At 38.6% G+C, this 22,706-nt stretch overlaps 3 protein-coding genes across 3 annotated transcripts; 1 reads left to right on the forward strand and 2 right to left on the reverse strand.

The window, feature by feature from the left end:
• LOC136240838 (uncharacterized) lies at positions 1-4,431 on the reverse strand. Its single transcript, XM_066031899.1, has 5 exons — positions 4,208-4,431; positions 3,979-4,106; positions 3,422-3,506; positions 2,789-2,938; positions 1-474 (listed from the first exon to the last, which is right to left on the reverse strand). Exons 1-5 carry the CDS (start codon positions 4,244-4,246, stop codon positions 448-450), a joined length of 429 nt encoding a protein of 142 aa, XP_065887971.1. The 5' UTR covers positions 4,247-4,431; the 3' UTR covers positions 1-447.
• Positions 4,257-6,462, reverse strand: LOC136239883 (uncharacterized). Its single transcript, XM_066030628.1, has 6 exons — positions 6,333-6,462; positions 6,035-6,140; positions 5,662-5,843; positions 5,216-5,429; positions 4,567-4,621; positions 4,257-4,390 (listed from the first exon to the last, which is right to left on the reverse strand). The coding sequence occupies exons 2-6, from the start codon at positions 6,119-6,121 to the stop codon at positions 4,257-4,259; spliced, it is 672 nt and encodes a 223-aa protein (XP_065886700.1). The 5' UTR covers positions 6,122-6,140; positions 6,333-6,462.
• A 6,052-nt stretch (positions 6,463-12,514) lies between these two features.
• On the forward strand, positions 12,515-20,768 carry LOC136239884 (uncharacterized). The gene is made up of 7 exons (XM_066030629.1): positions 12,515-12,648; positions 12,821-12,996; positions 19,360-19,472; positions 19,529-19,854; positions 19,997-20,144; positions 20,390-20,594; positions 20,653-20,768. The coding sequence occupies exons 1-7, from the start codon at positions 12,515-12,517 to the stop codon at positions 20,766-20,768; spliced, it is 1,218 nt and encodes a 405-aa protein (XP_065886701.1).
• The last annotated feature ends 1,938 nt before the right edge of the window (positions 20,769-22,706 follow it).

Raw genomic sequence — 22,706 nt, forward strand, 5'->3', positions numbered from 1 at the left:
AAATCATGGAGTAATAAAAGTACTTCTGCAAATTTACCATTGGATAAAATAGCAAATAACTTGCACTAAATCTACTACACTAACACTAATGCAGCCTTCAGGTGTGAGGATACAGCTAGCATATTGAGGTGAGCATACACTCTATGTACAGCAAAATACGATTGGCTACACTCTGGCAAAAAGAATATACCATTTTCTTAAAGAGGGTGATATCAATAACATGTAGCCATCAACAAAAATTAGTTGTGTAAAGGTGCTTTACGATACACACACTGGTGCTATTGTAATATACACCTAAATGCAAAACTTCAATCATGTCTTTTGTTGTTGCTGTTACCCTTGAATGCTCACAGTCAAATTGTTCATCATTAAACATAGATCAGTCATCTCACAAGATCACCATAGTATGGACTCATTGTTCCACACCTCATTTAGACGAGAAGTAAATCATTCACAATAACAATGTGAATCCACCTACAAATTAAGAACACTACACTCAATCATAGATCATCACACAAAATCATCACCACATAATAAAGTAGTGAATCATTACCTAATATAATATACCTATAATGTACATAAAAACAGCAACATTTCTGTAGTACAAGGAACATATGAGTGGCAAATTAGGGAAAAATATTACTTTATATTGTGAATTGTGATGCAATTCAGTCTTAAACTTGTAGTCACAACAATAAAATAACAAACACATAATTATCATGCTTTTGTATGTCTTCCTTTAATACTTAATAAGGTTAAGACAGATGGCTGATCAATTCAAATCACATTTTTTAATTTTTATACTTAACATTGTCAACCATTACAACATGTTTCGGTAGTGCATTCCAATGTTCAATTATTATTCTTTAGAAAATAATTATTTCTTCACAAGTTTTCATGCACTGCATGCTTGTACAATTGAATGTCAATGGGAAATGGTGGATCTGGTAAGCTGCAAGGATTGGTGCATGTTACCATTCAATTCTTGATATGTGGCTCTCTAAATTTTCTGTATACTAAGGTGGGTGGTTGTAATCTTTCATAACGATGAAAGTCACTAACTAGTTTTGAAGCTCTGTGTTTAAGTGATTCAACTCTGTTAATGTCACCCTAATAATGAGGCCCATAGATTACAGCAGCATAGTCGTAGAACTGCAAAGTTATCTCCAATACAACAAATATCATAGCGTCCAAGGACCAAAACATCTCTTTATTAAACCCATCAAAAGCACAACTGCTTGTTCACACATATATAATACTCCTGTAAAACTATCTACGACAGCGATCAACCAAGAGATCAACACTGTGATGTTAATTTCTACTGACTTAAAAGAGGCAATCAAGTGGCTTGTATTAGCAAAACAGTAAATTAAGCTTTGTCCCCTTTTCCTGAGATGAAATCAAGGTTGATCAAATATCTTGATCACAGTCACAGATGGTTTTACAGGACCATACATAGGTAGTGACCATCCCTTGTTCAGTTATAACTGGTAAAGCAGATAAGTTAACAAATGTCAGAATTTTTTTGAATTTAAACTCAACACATTCGGCAGAGCCGTTCTTCCATGAGAGAATTTGTAACACCTATATTGACACACACGCACACACAAGCACATGCACGCACAGATTTGATTTATTGTTTAAACTCAATGCAATCGGCTTAAGCTGTTCTTCCTTGCAGGAGGTACAAACAGTTATGCACCTATCAATGCCAAGCCCCACCTACCCCAGGTCGGGCAGAGGTGGGGACTGTTGGGGATTTGCAAATGCGAGAATGCAAATTCCCCAACCCTGGGGACAACTTTGAGTTACGAATCCCCTACTAATTATCCCGGGAATCACAACAGTATGGAAAAGTACGGATATTCGTGTTGCAAATGCCCCTACCCTGGGGACGAGCTTGGGTGACAAATCCCCTACAAATCCCCACCTGCTTCCCGACCTGGGGTAGGTGGGGCGTGACATTGATAGGTACATTACGTAGCACAAAAACGAGACACACACACACACACACACACACACACATAGTGGTGTCACAAGAATCACATAGTGGTGTCACAAGAATAAAACACAAGCTGCTTCACACTCACATAATCAGTTTCACCAATACCTGTGAATAGCTCTGTGCTGCCAGATAATGCGAGACGCCACTGACAAATCAGTTCATAATGATGAGGCAGCCAGCAAGGCAGCCAGTGAGAGAAACAAGGTAAGAACAGTCCTTCTGAAAAAACGGCAGGAGAAACTAAGAGTTCTTCTAAACTGGCTCAATTTTTTCGCCCTTCTTTTCTAGCGGCTGCCAGCCTGGCGGAGAGCACGACGTTGTTGGCACCATAGGGGGTGTATATTATCTATGTTGGCACTGCTAACTGGTCTTGAACATGTCAGTATCCAGGATACGTACACAACATTATCCGGAAAAAAATATTTCGTGAAAATTTTCTAAGTCCAAAGTGTGCCCAAAAAAAAATTCGCCTTGGGATACTAACTATTATAGGATATAGAAGCTTCCCACTATCAGACATCCTGGGATGTACTCAGGTATCTCGGCATACTTTGTATTGTAGGATCTAGTGGATCCATGCTATGAGACGTCCTGGGATATACTCAGGTATCTCGGGATACTAAGTATAATGACTTCAGACACACTGATATGAATATTTAAAGTATCCTTTTAGAACTTCATGAGGTGACAAAGTTGCACTAGTTCAAAAGCAGCTCTCAAGATGCATGCTCAACCTCCTCTGGTCCCAGGTCATTGACCATCCCTTCATATTCCCATGCTCACCTGAGCGGTGACCTTCAACTCCTTCACTTTAGTGTAATACTGGTTGATCAGAGGGTCAGCTTCTTCGTCAGAACACTCATAGTTTAGACAAGGACTGACCAAGAACTCCTCGTGAAGATCAACACACACTTTACTAAACTTCTCCAGTTCCTAACAAGGACACAATAACATGTAAACACAACAACAACAACAACACCATATTAGGAAACAACTTTGAAGGCAAAACATTTGAGCAACAGTCAGTAAAATAAAAGTTCTATTTCTGAATGAGAAATGTCTAATAGAAATATAAACTAATTAGGAATGGTAACTATAACATTACCATAGAGACAGTGACGAGATGGTAGAATGTCTACCCAGCATGGGTAATAAAGGTTAAGGCACAATACGCCAATGGCTACGCACAACACCAAACAGTCAAGAAATCAAGCTCACAGCCTCATCCAAAAAGCTATCGATAATACAGTAAATACCAAAATCAACAACAACCAGTGGTAGAGTTTACATGATGACAACTAAGTTAATAATCGTATAATTGTAGTGGTGTACAACTAAAAAATATGTTAGGTAAAGAAGTATCTCTCTCTGAGGAAGACTGTCACTTAACAATGACAATCAGCCAAGACTACGTACCTCCATGACAATTTCAGCTTGTTCCTGTACATGAGGACTAATTCTTTGTTTAGCCAGTGACACCTTGTTCTCCAAGTTGTTCCACCTAGTAATAAGATATGATATGATACACCTGAAACCTCAGCTATGTTGACCATCAGTTATATGTACATTAAAGTGAGTGTTCTATTAGAGTAGTTAATGTGACCTGCTGAGCAAAAACCTAACTTGATGGCTATTGCGATATTATTAAAACACACTACACAGGTAAACAACACATACTACAGCATATACAAAAATACTTTAGATGCATTTTAGACCATTTGGATAAACAGCAAAGCAATAATGGAGTTGTTGTAACTAATAAACCAGTGGATCCGTCTCTTTATGGTGAGAAAAATATTTTTTTGTTTCGCTTTCCTAACTGATAACCAAGATACCACTGTCCATCTATCAGTCAGTCAGTCAGTCAGTCAGTCAGTCAGTCAGTCAGTCAGTCAGTCAGTCAGTCAGTCAGTCAGTCAGTCAGTCAGTCAGTCAGTCAGTTAGTCAGTCAGTCAGTTCCACATATAGGTCACCTTTGCGGCAGATGATGGAAGAACTGGACTTGATCATGAGACAGAGGGTAGCCATATTTCTCCAGTATCACTTGTGTACGGTGGACAGCACCAAACGTGTAATCAACAACTTTCTGTTGGGAGCCAACCTGTAATGATGTTGTGGTGAACACACACCACATAAATTATATTAAGCAAATAAAATCATGCAAAAACATTAACACAATAGAATAGTAGAGCCGTAGCACACCTTAGTGAACACCTTCATCAACTTCATAAAGGACTCCATGCTGTGGTGATCATAGGACAAGTGCTCCACTACTGGTTCTGTCTCCTCCAGGAACTTGCCCAGTGCATCCAGTGCTAACTTTGTCTAGTAGTGAAGTAGATCGTGTAAAATCATATATCAACACTAATAACACTTTACTGGACACTAAATGTAAATGTATACACCCACGCTACACACATGCATGCACGCACACATGCATGTACACACCCACCCACACAAACACACACACACAATCTGTTTGGTCAAGAAGCTAGTATACGTGTGTATCCACTTGGTAATAAAGGCACACACAAGGTGCTTGGCAGGCTTTATATTCACACCAATCCAACTAACACTAACAAAGTCATCAACTTCATATATCTGATCATGGATATCCTGCAAGTGTTACACATGATGTCATGGATGGTGATACTATAAGCAGAACATGTAGCACACCAACATGATGGATACCATGACTTCAAAGGTTATCAAATAATCATCCCATGGTATATATTAACAACACGTGATTAGAGGTCTTGTTTCGTGCACCGGCACTCTTTGTTGTACAAGAAGAACATAATGTGCAGTAGCATATAGACCTTGTGCAAGCCAGGGTGTGGCACTCATTCCATCATTGAAATATCACATGATGGCTACCTAAGGTGAGCATGGGAAGGGAAAGACCTCATTGTTCGCTACAAATGTCTTGGCATACAACAAGCCCCTAGGAGGAAGAGAGAGGGATAATTTTGCCCTAACTGTAGGAGTGTGTAATCAGAATTTGCATAGTATTGAGTCTACCAATGGAGTTTCCAATCTCTCCCTTGCTATCACAATAGTATCTATGATTAAGTGACTGTTCTATTAGAGTATTTGAACACAGCTTGGTCAATTGTAGTGCTTTTTGTCATCTAAAAATTTGACAATCAGTAGCCTAGTACACTCTTCTTCACGGTAGACAGATATATTGGTAACACATCACACACAAACCTTAAAAATGGAGATTTCCCCATCAAAGTCATCAATAGATGGCTTATTATTCTCATCCTCTCCTTCACGACTCAACACCGATCGTACCCTATAGGTACTCATGTGACCAATACTGCTTGTTGCCGAGTAAAGGAAACCATAATCAGTAGCACCAACAGCAGACTTACTGCTGCCAACTCTGTGTGATGCACTGGCTATCATCGAGTGAGATCGGCTGAGGAGAAGATGAATCAGTGATGTATGCACACAAATCAAGCTAACAATGAATGGTATGGAATCAGGAAGTATTATTAAACCCTTCACAACACGGGAAGCCTCAAAAGAAAAAAGATTTGGTCTTTACAGGTCTTCTCTAAAACAAGAAAACATAATATATAAACTTGGCCAAAATTTTGCTGGAGCATAGCAAGGCTGCTTATCATATAACAGACAACATCACACTCTACCTAGTTGATGATCTTGATCGTGATCTTCGATTTGATATGAAGGATGGTCGGGGCTTGACAGACTCTGGTCGTGGCACCATCCGTGGCCGCGGCAATGTGTTACCTTGGAGAAAGTCATCAAACGTATGCTTCACATCTTGGTCCCACAAGAATGTGATTTCAGCAAACTTTTTCTTCAGTGACTACAACAAGAACACAATAGTTGTTATTACCATGGACTATTAGGAACTGTGCTGAGATGTCACCAGACAGAACCACTCTAGAGCTTTGCAAAACACTGTGACTATTTAACATGGCCAGTGTATGGTCTTTTCCACATACAGTGCAGTAAATTTATTTGCTGACAAAGATTACATGGGAAGTTCAACAGTACCTGACATTGCCTGGCGCTGGTCTCCAGGTGAGCACAGATCTTTTCAACGCTGGCAGTGATCTTTTTTGTCACTACGGATGACTGCATAGTAACAAGTTGTGGATGTCTAGTGGATAATATAAGCCATGTAGCAGGTTGACAACACTACACTACACACTAGAATAGCAACAATACAATGTGTAGACATATTCACCTGCAACTAAATACCATTCATTTCATGTACAATAATTTGATTAAAATCCTGTTAACAGGCCACATGCAATATGTTGTTATATCAATACAGCACAATACTACACACCCCAGTAGTTCCACTGTTAGCAGTGAACGGTTTCATAACTTTAGCCATCAACACGTAATCCTCCATCCACCTCCTAACAACTTCAGGAACACTTTCTAGTGCAGTCTGCTGATCCAGGGGAGGAGTGAAATAGGGATGCGTCGATTTCGCCAGCAAAATTATTGGAATAATAGGAATACAAGAGCAACAAGCAAAATGCTGGCAAAATAGGAGCAAAATCGAGCAAAATAGGAGCAAAATCGAGCAAAATAGGCGCAAAATAAGCAAAATTTGTTAATCTCAGATCTGTTTCAGACAGTGTGAATGTAACTGCATAACTAACACAAGTAACAACTTACCATAGCTACGTTTAACACTCGTACGTTAAATGAGTATGGCTCTAGCTGAACTTTGACCCGAAGGCGAACCCACAATACATGTTAGCGAATAATCACGTGTGAAATAGTGTCTACAATGGATGTGATAGAACGCATTGACTACAGTTCAAGTGCTGAAAGCGATGTTAGTGAAGTAGATGACAGTCTTAGCATTGTTAGTAATGATGATGACCGTGAATCGTCTCGCGAGTCAGATGTTACAACAACTTCGACTAGTACAACTTCGAGGACTCGTTCTACCGGAAGTGCCAGCAACTCAACGACGCCAACGTCTAGTGGAGTGTCCTTGCTTAGTGTGCTAAAGGCACCAAGTGCATCTGACTTCTCTCGTAAGAGAAAAATTGCCAAAAATCCACCAGCTGGCAGGAAGAGAGCATTACATTCGAATTCGCAGAGCAACCCAAAAACGATCAAGCCCCAGCAAAGAGTAACCGAATATTCCAAGGAACCCTTTACTGTAGCTACTGGAAAGCTTTTTTGCCAAGGATGCCGGGAAGAGTTACCCCTCAAAAAGAGCAGTATTGAGTATCACTTAAAGTCTACTAAACATGCTAATGGAAAGAAAAAGCTGCAACAAAGGAATGTTAAAGACTCAGACATTGCACAATCTCTGCAAAGGTATAATGCAGAAGCTCATGGGCGAGGTGAGACTCTTCCGGAACAACAGCAGGTTTTCCGAGTCAAAGTGGTCAAAACATTTCTTCAAGCGGGTGTACCACTAAGTAAGGTTGACCAGTTTCGTAGTCTTTTTGAGGAGACAGGCTATCGCCTTACAGATCGCAGATTTATGTTTGACCTTATTCCTTTTATTTTAGAAGAAGAAAAGGCACGTATTAAGCAATCACTCCAGGGTCAGTTCTTGAGTGTCATTTTTGATGGTACCTCTCATAGTGGAGAGGCATTAGCAGTCTTAGTGCGCTTTGTAAATGATTCTTTTGAAATTCAACAGCAGCTTCTAGCCATCCAACTGCTTTCAAAATCTCTCACTGGGGAAGAAATTGCACACGAATTGGTACAAGTGCTTTCAGTGTTCTACAGCATTTCTTCCAGCCATCTTATTGCTGCTATGCGAGATAGAGCATCTGTTAACAGTGTAGCAATGAGGACATTGAAGATTGTTTACCCTAATGTAATAGATATTGGATGCTTCAGCCATGCTTTTGATCGTGTTGGAGAGCACTTCAAAGTACCAACCCTGACTGAGTTTATTGGTAATTGGCTAGCACTTTTTTCACATAGCATTAAAGCCAAATTTCTATGGAAACAACAAACAGGAAAGGCAATGGCATCGTATAGTGCTACCAGGTGGTGGAGCAAATGGGAAATTTTTAAGCAAATAATGCTCCAGTTTGGTGATATCGAACCATTCCTAAGTGAAAATACAGACTTAGGCCCTGCATCTCGTCCAAAGTTACTAGCTATTTTAACTGACCGTGAAAAGCTTGAACACTTAAAGCTTGAGCTTGCTGCTGTTATTGATTGGGGGGAGGTGTTTGTTAAGGCTACATATAACCTTGAAGGAGATGGGCCACTGAGTTTCACAGCTTATGAAATAGTACAGACTGTTGTTGCAGCAGTCAGGGCAGCTCATACTCCAAACACTGAAGCTGTTATTCGCAGTATCACTGCTCAATCAACTGCACAGCAGAGGCATCGCAGCTATGCTCGAAGCTGTATGCAACCAGCTCTAGATTACTTTCAAGAACTGCTAGATTCTTCCTTAAAGGAGCAAATTTTAGTTTTTAAGGCTGTGAGAGTTTTCAATCCGCACAAGATAGTAATGCTTAAGCCAGATGTTTCTCATGTAAATGCATTGCAGGTTGTTCCCTTCTTTAAGGATGACGAGCTTGAAAATTTGAAGGCTGAACTTCCTTCTTATGTAGCTAAGGCGGATGGTATTAGTGATGAACTTGCTGCTCTGGAATGGTGGAAGCTCAATGCAACTGATTTGCCTTTATGGTCAAATGCTGTAAAGAAGGTCTTGACCATACAGCCCTCCTCGGCTGCTGCAGAAAGGGTGTTCTCACTATTGAATTCAGGATTTGGTGACCTACAAGGAAATTCACTAAAGGATTATATGGAGGCATCAATCATGCTAAGATACAATCACTAATATCTAAACACCATAGTGTATGTAAACAGTGCTTATTGATTATTACATGTAATTATTATTATTACATTGTACACCAACTATGGAGCAAAATAGATTGTTGACAAGCAAAATATTGAGCAAAATAGGTAGGTAAAAAAGAATTGCTGGAAAGAAAAATAGGTGAGAAAAAAAGCAAAATAGACTCATCCCTAGAGTGAAACCAGTCATTCAGCAAATTGCCCGCTGTGCAGGGACACGGACTTTGAGACTGTCAAAGTTCTCGGTCTTGATGGCTTGATTACTGCTGTAAGCAGTTACTTAGAAGATGAGACTGACACTGCTGGAGATGAGAGTTGACCAAAGTTAAACTGTATAGCTAGCTAGTAGTTTGTTGTAACCTTCTTCATTATTATAATTACAGGTATATTTCACTTGAATTAATATTTGTTATTGTAGTCATTGTAGCTATCTAGCTACATTGCTCATAATATTTATTATTTGTATTGTAAGTGGTCACATGCAATCTTTAAATTGACATTAAATTTAAAACAAACAAGTTGAAAGTCAAGGAGAGGATGGGGATGGGGTTTAGAAAAACTAAAATAAAACTAGATGATATCTGGCCGTATATGACTGTTGACATGAAAGTGCTTACATGTATAATACAGGTTACGTAGCAACGCGCATGATCAACCAAGTCTCACGATCACGTGACAAATTCAAAATTATAGCGGTTTTCACGAGTGATCCGGCATGACTGGAGAAGAAGCAGTGAAGATTTGCAACAGACATGGACCATGGACTATGAAATACACTAGTAAGTGTTCCGTATTCTACAGTATATGCATATACATGCACGCATGTTCCCAAGCTACGTAGCTAGCTAACCAACCAGGACTGAAGGCTGCAGAGCTCAGTTGCCGTGTCATGTGTATCTATAGCTAGCTAGCTAAGTACAAATGTGAATTTATTTGTCAAATCCCCTAGTGTCAAAGGAGAAAGGCTACTTAAAGTAAAAAACAAGTGGAAAAAAAAATTTTAGATGGAAGACATTCAAAACAATTAGACCAGACCTCAAACAATGGAAGTGACCAGTGCTAATTATAACCAGTGCTACCACATTGGCTTCTAAAATAAATTGCTAGAACAACAACAACAGCAACAAAAAACCACTCCTTTTTCTATTATGCAATCCATGTGGTACATAAATATAACTTCTATTGTTCAACCAACCATTGTACCATTTAACCAGTGTGGTTTTGTTTCATTTGGGATTACCATATGTGTGCATCGAACCACTGGACTGAATTATACTATGACCACCCTTCTATTTCCATTCTGCAATAATCCGTGTGGTACATATATATTTTATTTAATTTCGATTGTTTAACAATTGCAGTGTGATTGTGCCATGTATCATGTGTGTGTGTGTGTGTGTGTGTGTGCGTGCAAGTACGGCAAACATGTGGAGAGTGTGTGAAAAAGGGGGGGGGGGGGAATCATGACTAGCACAAGTAAAGTACCGGTGGAGGAGAGGATATATAGTTTGTGCAGTACATCAAAAGGTGCATACAACCACTTTATGGCTATAATTATATGATCGTTTTACAATCATATCGCTTCATACGTCCAAACAATTTCAAATCTAGCCAGGCTTGTAGTCAGTGTAGCTATACAGCCAGACCATATGACAATTATATGATATTTTTATTAATTAATTTAAAAATAATTTTCCTTTGTCTTCCCCAGCATATCGTCTGCTATATAGTTATTAGCCAGTTGATTTATTTTTGTTTATTCATTTTTTTGTTTTAAAAAAAAATTATCGATTTGACAGTCATGGTACAGCTACAAGCTAACAATACATGCAGTTGATATATAGATGGCTAGATTGTGGTGTAGATGAAATGTACAAGTCGTGCATGTTGTCTCAGTCAAAATTAAAGCAGGCAGGATACTTTTTTTTTTAGATGGAAGACATGCAAAACAATTAGACCAAGCCTCAAACAATGGAAGTGACCAGTGCTAATTATAACCATTGCTACTTCATTGATTTCTAAATTAAACAGCCAGACACACACACAAAAAATACCACTCCTTTTTCTATTATGCAATCCATGTGGTACATAAATATAACTTCTATTGTTCAACCAACCATTGTACCATTTAACCAGTGTGGTTTTGTTTCATTTGGGATTACCATATGTGTGCATCGAACCACTGGACTGAACTATACTATGACCACCCTTCTATTTCCATTCTGCAATCCATGTGGTACATATATATTTTATTTTATTTCGATTGTTTAACAATTGCAGTGTGATTGTGCCATGTATCATGTGTGTGTGTGTGTGTGTGTGTGCGTGCGTGTGCGTGCGTGTGTGCGTGTGCATGCGTGTGTGCGTGTTCGTGTGTGTATGTATGTGTGTGTGTGTGTGTGTGTGTGTGTGTGTGTGTGTGTGTGTGTGTGTGTGTGTGTGTGTGTGTGTGCATGTGTGTGTGTGTGTGTGTGTGTGTGTATCATGATCATGTAGCTGCTAGACAAATAATAGGGGCACATGACACCTCACTAGCCAATATGACTATAACCCTGGGCAGTGGGGAGGAGGCATTGGTAGTTTATGTAATATGACCCAGGCACTCAGTATTCCCAGAGTGCCTTTGCACTGATACTCTATAGCACCATGTAACTATAGATTCCCTGTAGACATAATTAAACATTACATTATATTTGTTTCATTCTTCTAGATGAATTAACAATATTACTTTTTTTTTTATAGATAGCTAATTTACCATAAGATTACAACCTGCTCATGGATTGCTTTACATTGTATCAAGAGAAAATTAAAGTGTAGCTGTACAGAAGGAGACCAAAGTGAGTAGTAGTGATTAGCATACGGGCTGTGTTTTATTTGCTTATGCTTGCTGTTGTTACAGGCTACTGGCCTAAAACACATGGATACAATTAACTCACATGGATGCAATTAACTGTAGTTATAATTATATATAGCTAATGATGTTAAAAATAATACCATTTTTTTGTTGTGTGTGTATGTTTGTGTATGTGTACATATGTGTGTGTACAGATGTATACAGTTTCACTGTAGCTACATAAGAAGCTAATTGAAGTGTATTTTTTGTTGCACCTATAAATGTCAAGCCCCACCCCCAGTAGGGTGGATATAGTGGGGATTTGATGAAGTGGAAAGTCAAATTCCCCTACCTAGCTGGGACGAATTATATAATTATTAGGTCAAATCCCACATATAGTCCCATGCACCATGTGACGAAGGGGATTTGACACAAAAAAGTACTTGTGCTGCCCAACCCCCACATATCCCGTACTGGCTTGGTGGGAGTGGGGTTGACATTGATAGGTCAGTGCATGATTACGTGATTCAGTACTGTGTAGCAAGTATTGAAATGCTCAGTGCAGGCCTCCACTAGCAATATAATTATACTAACTGCAATTAGCTACTTAGCTCTATTGTTATGTGAAGATTAGATCTTATCTAGCTAGCTATCATTGCTTGTTAATTAATCTCAACTAGAGGGGATGCGCTAATTATAATGTACAGATAGTTTAATAGTTAGCCTCAGGGCCAGCCGCTTACACTCATTGTATAGACGCGAGAGGCGCAGTTCAACAATAGCTAATTGGTTGGCACCATGCAAATAAGTAGCTACAGGTATATAGCCTCGAATATATAGCCATGGCTGGGATACGCTTGCTGGATGAGTTGGAAGAGTTCATAAGGGAGAAAATAGAGAAGGAGCGATGGACCCACAAACGTATGAGTCTTCACCTGCAATACAGCTCACAAACTGAATTTCTATGGTATAAGAGGTGAATTGTTACAGTGGCTACAATCGTTTCTTACAAATCGTACACAAAAAGTAATCATTGATGGTAGGCAGTCTTCACCTTGCAGTGTAACATCAGGTGTACCACAAGGATCAGTGCTCGGTCCAGTGTTGTTTCTGATATATATAAATGATATTGTAACTAACATCCACAGTCAGTTGAGACTTTTTGCAGATGATTGTTTAGTTTATCGTTCTATCTACTCACCCGAAGATCATAAGATACTCCAAAGTGATCTTGACACATTATCATCATGGGCTGATATTTGGCAAATGGAATTTAATGTTTCAAAATGTTGCATCATGCAGATATCTACACTACATTCTGCTAGTGAGTTCTCCTATACAATGTACAAAATCCCCTTAGAAGTTGTTGAGAGACATCACTATTTGGGAGTACTTTTAGATAACAAGTTGTCATGGACCCCTCACATAAATTCAGTGTGCAATAAAGCTAATCGTCTACTGGGATTTTTGCGAAGAACTCTCCACCATTGTCCACCTCACTTAAAAGAACATGCATATAAACAGATTGTCTTGCCATCTATTGAATACTGCTCTTCTATCTGGGATCCACATCAACAATCACTCATTCACAAGTTAGAGATGATACAACATCGTGCTGCACGTTTCGTGTTAAATAGACCTTGGAGAAGGAATCATAGGGACAGTATAACTGAAATGTTAGTGGAATTAAAATGGCCAACACTGGAAGATCGTAGGAAACAGGCACGTCTGATGCTGTTGTTTAAGTTTGTAAACAAATTAATTTATGTTCCAAATCAGTATCTGCCAGTGTTATCTCCTGCAACAAGTACCAGGGCAAACCATCCCTTGAAGCTATTACAGTTGTATGCCAGAACAAATCGATATAGTAACTCTTTCTTACCAAGATCAATACCAGACTGGAACAATTTAGATATGGAAGATCTTGACAATATAGACTTACTTACTTTCAAAAACCATTTGCAAAATGCATAGACACTAAAATTTTGTTTTTGTACATTAGCGATTTACCCAATGGGTTTTGCTAATCAATAATAATAAATAAATAAATAAATACAAATATCCTAGCAGGAAAGGACTGAGTGTTCGCTCATTGGAGAGGTTTGTATACATATAGCTAGCTAAGTAGCTTGGTACATGAACCTACTGTATATAGCTACAAACAGCTGCAAGGCCGTTGCAGAGTCAGAACTGTATTATATATCTAATCAAAAACAGCCAAGCTGTAAAAAAAGGTGCGGCCCCCAAAAAGGCCATGGTGAAAAAAGATGTGAAATCCAAGGTGGCGGCCAAGAAATGGCTGTGATGGTAGGTTAATGGTTACATTTTAATAACAACAATTCAGGTGAATTTGGTGCCAAGACTAAGCGGCACAAAATTCTCCTGAATTGTCGTTATTAAAATGTAACCATTAACCTACCATCACAGCCATTTCTTGGCTGCCACCTTGGATTTCACATCTTTTTTCACCATGGCCTTTTTGGGGGCCGCACCTTTTTTTACAGCTTGGCTGTTTTTGATTAGATATCACTTCTTTTTGTATTTGTATACTGCAAAGCCGGCCTATGGCTGGCTTTGGGGCTTTTTTAACCCATGTGCTTTTTTCTTTAACACAGGAAGAAGAAAAGAACTTAAAGAAGAATTTTAGTACTTCAATTATTTTTGATTTTATTAGTAATTATACAAATTATATACATATATTTATTACATGCCCATTATTCCCCACAGGATTTTTTTTGCAGCTGATCTCTCTACTGGGTGACTTGAAATGTAGCTGAACTATATACAGGATGGTTGCTTTGTAGCTGAACTCTCTACAAGGTAACCTCTTCTAGCTGATCTCTCTACACCGAGGGTATTTTGTTTCTAGCTGAACTCTCTACAGGTGATTTGTTTGCAGCTAAACTCTCTACATGGTGGTGTCTTTGTAGCCGAACTCTCTACATGATGGTTTCTTTGTAGCTGAACTCTCTATAAGGTGACTTCGTCTAGCTGAACTCTCTACAGGGTGATTTTTTTGTAGCTGAACTCTCTGCAGGGTGATTTGTTTGCAGCTGAACTCTCTACATGATGGTTTCTTTGTAACTGAACACTCTACGAGGTGACTTCTTCTAGCTGATCTTTCTACAGGGTGAATTGTTGTAGCTGAACTATCTACAAGGTAACTTCTTCTAGCTGATCTCTATACAGGGTGATTTGTTTGTAGTTGAATTCTCTACAGGTGGTTTCTTTGTAGCTGAACTCTGTACATGATGGTTTCTTTGTAGCTAAACTCTTTACAAGGTGACTTCTTCTAGCTGAACTCTCTATGGGGTAATTTCTTTGTAGCTGAACTCTCTATATGATGGTTTCTTTGTAACTGAACTCTCTACAAGGTAACTTCTTCTAGCTGATCTTTCTACTGGGTGATTTGTTTGCAGCTGAACTCTCTACATGGTGGTTTCTTTGTTGCTGAACTCTCTACAAGGTGAATTCTTCTACCTGATCTCTCTACAGGGTAATTTGTTTGTAACTGAACTCTGTACAAGTGCATTTTTGTGGGTGATCTCACTGCAGGTTGATTTGTTTGTAGCTGAACTCACTAAAGGGTGATTTTGCTTGTAGCTGAACTCCTTGCATTGTATCTAGTTTCTAGCTGATCTCTCTACAGGGTGATTTGTTTGTAGCTGATCTCTCTACAAGTTGATTTGTGTGTAGCTGATCTCTCTGCAGGTTGATTAATTTGCAGCCGATCTCTCTACAAGGTAATTTGTTTGTAGCTGAACTGTCTATAAAGTGATTTATTTGTAGCTGATCTCTCTGCAGGTTGATTTGTTTTAGCTGAACTCTCTACAGGGTGATATACTTGTAGCTGAACTCCTTACATTGTGTGTAGTTTGTAGCTGATCTCTCTACAGGGTGATTTGTTTGTAGCTGATCTCTCTACAAGTTGATTTGTGTGTAGCTGATCTTTCAACTGGTTGATTTGTTTGTAGCTGATCTCTCTACAGGGTAATTTGTTTGTAGCTGAACTCTGTACAAGGTGCTTTTTTGTAGGTGATCTCACTGCAGGTTGATTTGTTTGTAGCTGAACTTACTAAAGGGTGATTTGCTTGTAGCTGAACTCCTTACATTGTGTCCAGTTTCTAGCTGATCTCTCTACAGAGTGATTTGTTTGTAGCTGAACTCTCTATAAGGTGATTTGTTTGCAGCTGAACTCTCTACATGGTGGTTTCTTTGTTGCTGAACTCTCTACAGGGTGTTTTGCTTGTAGCTGAACTCTCTGCAGGGTGATTTGTTTCTAGCTTATCTCTCTACAGGTTGATTTGTGTGTAACTGATCTCTCTACAAGCTGATTTGTTTGTAGCTGAATTCTCTGCAAAGTGTTTTGTTTGTAGCTGACCTCTCTTCAGGGTGATTGTTTATAGTTGATCTCTCTACAGGGTGATTTTTTTGTAGCTGACCTCTCTTCAGGGTGATTTGTTTCTAGCTGATCTCTCTACAGGGTGATTTTTGTAGCTGACCTCTCTTCAGGGTGATTTGTTTCTAGCTGATTGCTCTGCAGGTTGATTTGCTTGTAGATGAACTCTCTACAGGGTAACTTACTTGTAGCTGAACTCCTTACTTTGTGTCTAGTTTGTAGCTGATCTCTCTTACTACAGGGTGATTTGTTTGTAGCTGAACTCCTTACATTGTGTGTAGTTTCTAGCTGATCTCTCTACAGGGTGATTTGTTTGTAGCTGATCTCTATACAAGTTGATTGTGTGTAGCTGATCTCTCTGCAGGGTGATTTGTTTGTAGCCGATCTCTGTACAAGGTAATTTGTTTGTAGCTGAACTATCTATAAGGTGATTTGTATGTAGCTAATCTCTCTGCAGATTGATTTGTTTTAGCTGAACTCTGATTTGTTTTTAGCTTATCTCTGTACAGGTTGATTTGTGTGTAACTGATCTCTCTACAAGCTGATTTGTTTGTAGCTGATCACTCTGCAGGTTGATTTGTTTCTAGATGATCTCTCTGCAGATTGATTTGTTTGTTGCTGATCGCTCTAAAGGTTGATTTGTTTGTAGCTGAACTCTCTGCAAAATGTTTTGTTTGTAGTTGATCTCTCTACAAGGTGATTTTTTTGTAGCTGACCTCTCTTCAGGGTGATTTGTTTCTAGCTGATATCTCTACAGGGTGATTTTTGTAGCTGACTTCTCTTCAGGGTGATTTGTTTCTAGCTGATCGCTCTACAGGTTGGTTTGTTTGTAGCTGAACTCTCAACACGGTGATTTGCTTGTAGCTGAACTCCTTACATTGTGTCTAGTTTCTAGCTGATCTCTCTACAGGGTGATTTGTTTGTAGCTGATCTCTCTACAAGTTGAATTGTGTGTAGCTGATCTCTCTGCAGGTTGATTTGTTTGTAGCCGATCTCTCTACAAGGTAATTTGTTTGTAGCTGAACTGTTTAAAAGGTGATTTATTTGTAGCTGATCTCGCTGCAGGTTGATTTGTTTTAGCTGAACTCTCTACAGGGTGATTTATTTGTACTGAACTCCTTACATTGTGTGTAGTTTCTAGCTGATCTCTCTACAGGGTGATTTGTTTGTAGCTGATCTCTCTACAAGTTGATTTGTGTGTAGCTGATCTCTCTGCAGGTTGATTTGTTTGTAGCCGATCTCTCTACAGGTAATCTGTTTGTAGCTGAACTCTCTATAAGGTGATTTGTTTGTAGCTGATCTCTCTGCAGGTTGATTTGTTTTAGCTGAACTCTCTACAGGGTGATTGCTTGTAGCTGAACTCCTTACATTGTGTCTAGTTTCTAGCTGATGTCTCTACAGGGTGATATTTTGTAGCTGAACTCTCTTCAGGGTGATTTGTTTCTAGCTGATCTCTCTACAGGTAGATTTGTGTTGATTTGTTCATTGCTGATCGCTCTAAAGGTTGATTTGTTGCAGCTGAACACCCTGCAAAGTGTTTTGTTTGTAGCTGATCACTCTAAAGGGTAATTTGTTTGTAGCTGAACTCTCTCCACAGTGACTTGTGTGTAGCTGAATTCTGTGTAACTGAATTCTCTAGAGAGTGACTTAATTGTAGCTGAATTCTCTACACAGTGCATGACTTGTTTATAGCTGAACTTTCTTCAGTGTGACTTGTAATGGTCTGAATCTCTATAGTGATATATTTGCTTAGCTCTCCTCATGGTGACTGTCTTCTTGCTGAACTGTCTATAAGATTAACTGTTTGCAGCTGAACTCCCTACAGAATAACTTGTGATGCAATAAAATTCTATAATGGAGTAAATAAATTAGCCGAATGCTCTATTAGGGTGACTGTTCTATTAGAGTATCTCGATCTCGCATTTGCTACACGGAGTTGGCTTTCGAATCATAACTCAGTGGTTTGTAATCCGATTCTTCTGTACTACTGCAAGGACTTTCTATGAAGATGATTCCAGCTATACACCGATTTTCAGCTCATTGCTCTAAGCGGTTTGCCTAGTAGGCGTGAAAACTAATACTTTTTTATTCATAAAAATCGATCGCGTAATTGTGACACAGGTTGGGTTTTGTGTCATATCTCCGTGGTCTTTATCTCGATTCCTTTCAAACAACCAAAAGGCACTCCTACGATGGTTACTCCATCTACATAGCAATTTTCAACTGATTCCATGAAGCGGTTTACCCTGTAGGCGTGACAACAAATCGATCTTGTTTTACGCGAATAATCGGTCATAACTCCTGAACCATTCATCGGATTTGTACCAAATTTGATGCTAGGATTTGCCTTTGGACTCCCTTTCTGTGTGCCAAATTTCAAGGCGATCGGAGTACGCGTTTGCTTGTTATAGCAATTTTTGCAAGTGTGCGAAAAGACGAAGAAGAAGAAGAAAAAAAAACGAAGAAAAAAAAAACGAAACTTTGGCAGCTCGTATCTCGGAAATGGCTGGAGCGATTTCCTTCAAATTTGGAATGTAGACTCCCTTGGCTGGCGGGCAACTGTGTAGCAAATTTGGTTCCAATCAGATAAGTGATCACCGAGATACAAAGGTGTGAAAATGACGTTTTCGTTCTTCCTGTCAATATACTCACGGTGTGGCGCGCCGGCTTCTTGGGCCGCACGACACACTACCGTGTGTCTTGATATAGTTACTTACAGTTGTAAAAAGAGCTCACTAGTGCTGCATACGTAAGTAATAGCTATGGGTATATAACTATAGATAATATAACTAGCTATATAAAGGGTCCGTGCATTCAGTTTTCAACAATAATTAATTGCATCATGTTTGATTGAGACGGGCTAACAAGCTAGATTACCGCGTAAGTAGCTAGTAATTTTTTTTTACCTACTTGTCCACATGTGTTTGTGTAGCTTGTATGTATACATGCATGCATGCTCTACAGTGAATATCACCAGTCTAGCCCCACATTGAAGCGCAAACATTAGGTACTATATTGTATACCAGACCAGACGATCACCATTATTATGATCATGAATAGTCTAACTAATACACTGATTCCAATTATTACTGGCTAAGTAATTTAAGACTGAGAATCATATATGTGTAGTAATTCACTACCAGTTTATTTAATAGTATAGCTACATTGCTATATAATGCATGGCAAAATTTTAGAGACCCAAATGTAGGCTTCATTCAATGTACACTGTAGCTATATATAGGGTTTGCATATATGTTTATGAATAATCAGCATACAAAAGTAATATAGTCCTTAGATTGGTTCATCCTATATATAGGTTCTGCCGTGAAAGGAACATTCACAAAACAAGCCGGCTGACAAAACCTGAGTTAGATGAGGTCGTAGCCGCTGCTGTCAGTGAGGTACAACATGATATAACCATTTATTTAAAACCATACTATGTGTTATATACATATAGGTGGGTCCTGTGTATGGACGCAGAACATTTACAGGGGTATTGGCATCAAGGGGAATCAGAACAGGAGAAAAGAGAATTGGCGAATCATTGAGATATGTCTCACCTGTGTACTGCCGTGCCCGTACAAACTCCACTGCCAGGATGACAAATCCTACAACATACAGGGCAGATTATTTTGGTCACAAACTACACATCGACCAAAATGAAAAAAATGTTATGTTTGGTGTGACCCACATATGTGCAGTGGATGGCTTTAGCTGGAAAATTGTGGCATTTAGCACTATGCCTATTAAAAACAACAGTGTGATTTATGATACAGTGTACAGGTACTTCATTACTTGTAGCAACTACACTAGCACTGCATTACTACCCACACATTCATCCATAACGTTAACAGTGATTATTAAAATTCTATGAAGTATTGTTAGAATCACATTTCTTTTAATTATTAGCATTTGAATTGTTTAGGCAAACCATATGCCAGTATGGTATGTGGGATCAGATCAGGGTTGACCATGGAAGGGAGTGGTATCTTATGTTGTACATCCAAGAACACCTGGCAGGATATAGACGAAACCCTTCTGGACCACCTCACCTGCAGACATCCTCTACTCAAGTGAGATTGTATTTGTCACATTATCATGATGTAACAAGAATAACCTATAGTGGACTACTGATGTTTAGCAGCAGCTATTGTAGTTGGATAAGCAGGGTAAACCCCCAAATTAAAAAAAAAACAATATATTAATGCTGACTAGATGACATTCTAAAACAATGATATAAGAGTGGGACACACATACAATAACTGTTGTTTCATTTCATGTGATGTTCATACTGATTTGCTTTGGTGTCTTGTAATAGAATCATGTGATCGAAAGGATATGGGTAGAGGTCAACGGAAGGGTCAACTACCCCATAAAGGCCGCTCTAATAGAAATGCAAGAAAATGGCGATTTCAACCTGGAAGACGATCACATTAAACATTGCGTCTCCTGGTACACTTTACACGTCAGCCAAGTTGGGACTACAATGTTTGTGACAGCCTGGAACGAGCATCGCATATCAAGTATATTTCACTATAGATAGCTAGCTACTTTATGAAATTTTTATCACCGTTACTTTAGGTACAAACAAAGGCATCCCGAATGTGATGATGGCACGAAATAATCAGACCAAGCAAATTGATAACACTCTGGTTCCAGCAGCAGATGAAGCTGTTAGAATGTATGAGGACATATAACTATATTCAATGAGTTTGGACAAGACCCTTTAAGAGGAAGACAAGAGTTAATAACCATTAGAAAGGAACGATTTGCTGAGCAATGGCCAAGCTTTGGCAATATTTTTCATTCACTTGTAAATGGTGACAATACAATGTTCCATGATGGACTGCTATGTTTTATTAATATAAGCATGCAACTAACAGCACAGCTGTGAGAGAGTTTTACATGCAATTGTATTTTATTGTTAACTTTATTTACTTCATTTCTATTTATCTGTTGCTAAGATATATCATGTTATGGTTATTGACACTTGTATTTTGCATGTTTGATGCTTGCATAAATGGTTCCATCTCTGTATAGTAGGCTAGTTATCAGTTTTTTTTGCATAAAAAAACACTTGAAGTGATATACCAATATTCTGTTGTAGGGATTAAACCTCAAAATAATGTTGGTGAAGAGCATAACAAAGTTTCCACAATAAATCCTATTACTTCTGGGTTCCCAACTATACAACATTATGGTGTATAATTTCATTTATATAATGAGAAGTTACTGTACAAGACTTAGAATTGAGCATAAAAGTACAAATTTAATTTAATTATCGCTTAAACTGTTCTTATAAATGTGAGGGATGTTTATGATACAGTATTGCTGCTTGATTTGGTAACTGGCTATTCCACGTAAGAATGGTTGAAAGAGAGAATCAATATTAATATTTGTATCAGTCTATAGCCTGGTAGCTGGCTAAATGAATCTGCATGAATGGTGCCGAGAGATGTTATTATGGTTTAATGGTAAATTGTGCTGACTATATGCAAGTATATGGATGATTCTGTACAACATTATCAGTTTCATCTTATCTCTTCTTCAATATAAAATGGGCCAAATGCAATCTAGCTGTTGTAAGATGCTTGTAACACACTCGTATATCTAGTAGCAGTTAACAGTAAACCTAGCTGATCTTCTCTGGATATTATTTAGATAGTTTGGTGACCAGACAGTGCTGGTGTACTCTAAAGTCTGTTGTGGGAGTGGGTGGAGGGTGTGTACTGATTTTAAGCAATGTGAGATGAGCTATTGTCACAGTTACATTTAAATGTGTTGTGAATTGATTGACGGTTGATAGCTAACTGCTAAAGCATAACCCCTGCTGTGAACTCACCAACATTGACAAAATAACAAATTGTATATACAGTGTAGAACGCGACAAAATAAATATTGTATTGGAATGATTTTATTGGAGTGGTTGGGGGCATATTAAATAAAGGTATAGGCACATATATATGGGATATTTTGTTATAGTGTATGCCCCCTCTTTTTTATTACATGAACATCAGACCATCCATCTGTGCATGTCTGTCACTCTGTTATGTAACGTGTTTATCTTCACTATTAAGGGGGAGGCTATAGCTAGTGTTTTGAAATGACAAATCCTTGGATATCAAACTCTAGTTTAGATCTAGAAGAGCTAAAGTGAAAACTACCTTCGTGAATGTGAGAATATGTATTTACGCATAATATTGCCTATACACTATAGGGTATATTGTTGCTAATGGGGTATGCAAAACTTGTCCAACATTAACGTACAGTAGTATGTTAAAGCAGCATGCCATGACTATACATGGATTTTAAAGAACAGTATACACAGGCATATAATTAATTTTTTTTGGAAAGTTTGGGGTTTTAACAGCTTGACCACAAACCACACCAACATAACATACATAAAGTGGAATGCAGAGGGTAATGATGATACACTCAATAACACATGCAGCTAATGGATTTGCCAGTAAAGTGTGGGAATTAATTCAGCTAGGGTGACACGAGTGATGTGATTCATAATCTGATCAACAAGCCTCCATGCAATTCCTCACTGCATGCAGTCTGCAGTTACAAGGACGTATTAAGACACTTGGTACTTGGTAGCTTCCCGCTGTACAGTGCACTGCTATAGCAGA

The sequence above is a fragment of the Dysidea avara genome, chromosome 12, assembly GCF_963678975.1.
Source record: "Dysidea avara chromosome 12, odDysAvar1.4, whole genome shotgun sequence".
Classification (NCBI taxonomy): Eukaryota; Metazoa; Porifera; class Demospongiae; order Dictyoceratida; family Dysideidae; genus Dysidea; species Dysidea avara.

What these genes read in the sequence shown, in the direction of transcription:
- LOC136239884 (XM_066030629.1), top strand. Translation starts at nt 12,515, where the DNA reads ATGGCTGGGATACGCTTGCTGGATGAGTTGGAAGAGTTCATAAGGGAG. An exon ending in TAGCCGCTGCTGTCAGTGAG is followed by an intron (nt 19,473 to 19,528) that starts GTACAACATGAT and finishes ATATACATATAG; the next exon opens with GTGGGTCCTGTGTATGGACG. An exon ending in TGCAGACATCCTCTACTCAA is followed by an intron (nt 20,145 to 20,389) that starts GTGAGATTGTAT and finishes GTCTTGTAATAG; the next exon opens with AATCATGTGATCGAAAGGAT.
- LOC136240838 (XM_066031899.1), bottom strand. Translation starts at nt 4,246, where the DNA reads ATGGAGTCCTTTATGAAGTTGATGAAGGTGTTCACTAAG. An exon ending in TGATGAAGGTGTTCACTAAG is followed by an intron (nt 4,107 to 4,207) that starts GTGTGCTACGGC and finishes ACATCATTACAG; the next exon opens with GTTGGCTCCCAACAGAAAGT. An exon ending in AGTTGAAGGTCACCGCTCAG is followed by an intron (nt 475 to 2,788) that starts GTGAGCATGGGA and finishes CTTAATTTGTAG; the next exon opens with GTGGATTCACATTGTTATTG.
- LOC136239883 (XM_066030628.1), bottom strand. Translation starts at nt 6,121, where the DNA reads ATGCAGTCATCCGTAGTGACAAAAAAGATCACTGCCAGCGTTGAAAAG. An exon ending in CCAGCGCCAGGCAATGTCAG is followed by an intron (nt 5,844 to 6,034) that starts GTACTGTTGAAC and finishes TTCTTGTTGTAG; the next exon opens with TCACTGAAGAAAAAGTTTGC. An exon ending in GGGAAATCTCCATTTTTAAG is followed by an intron (nt 4,622 to 5,215) that starts GTTTGTGTGTGA and finishes TAACACTTGCAG; the next exon opens with GATATCCATGATCAGATATA.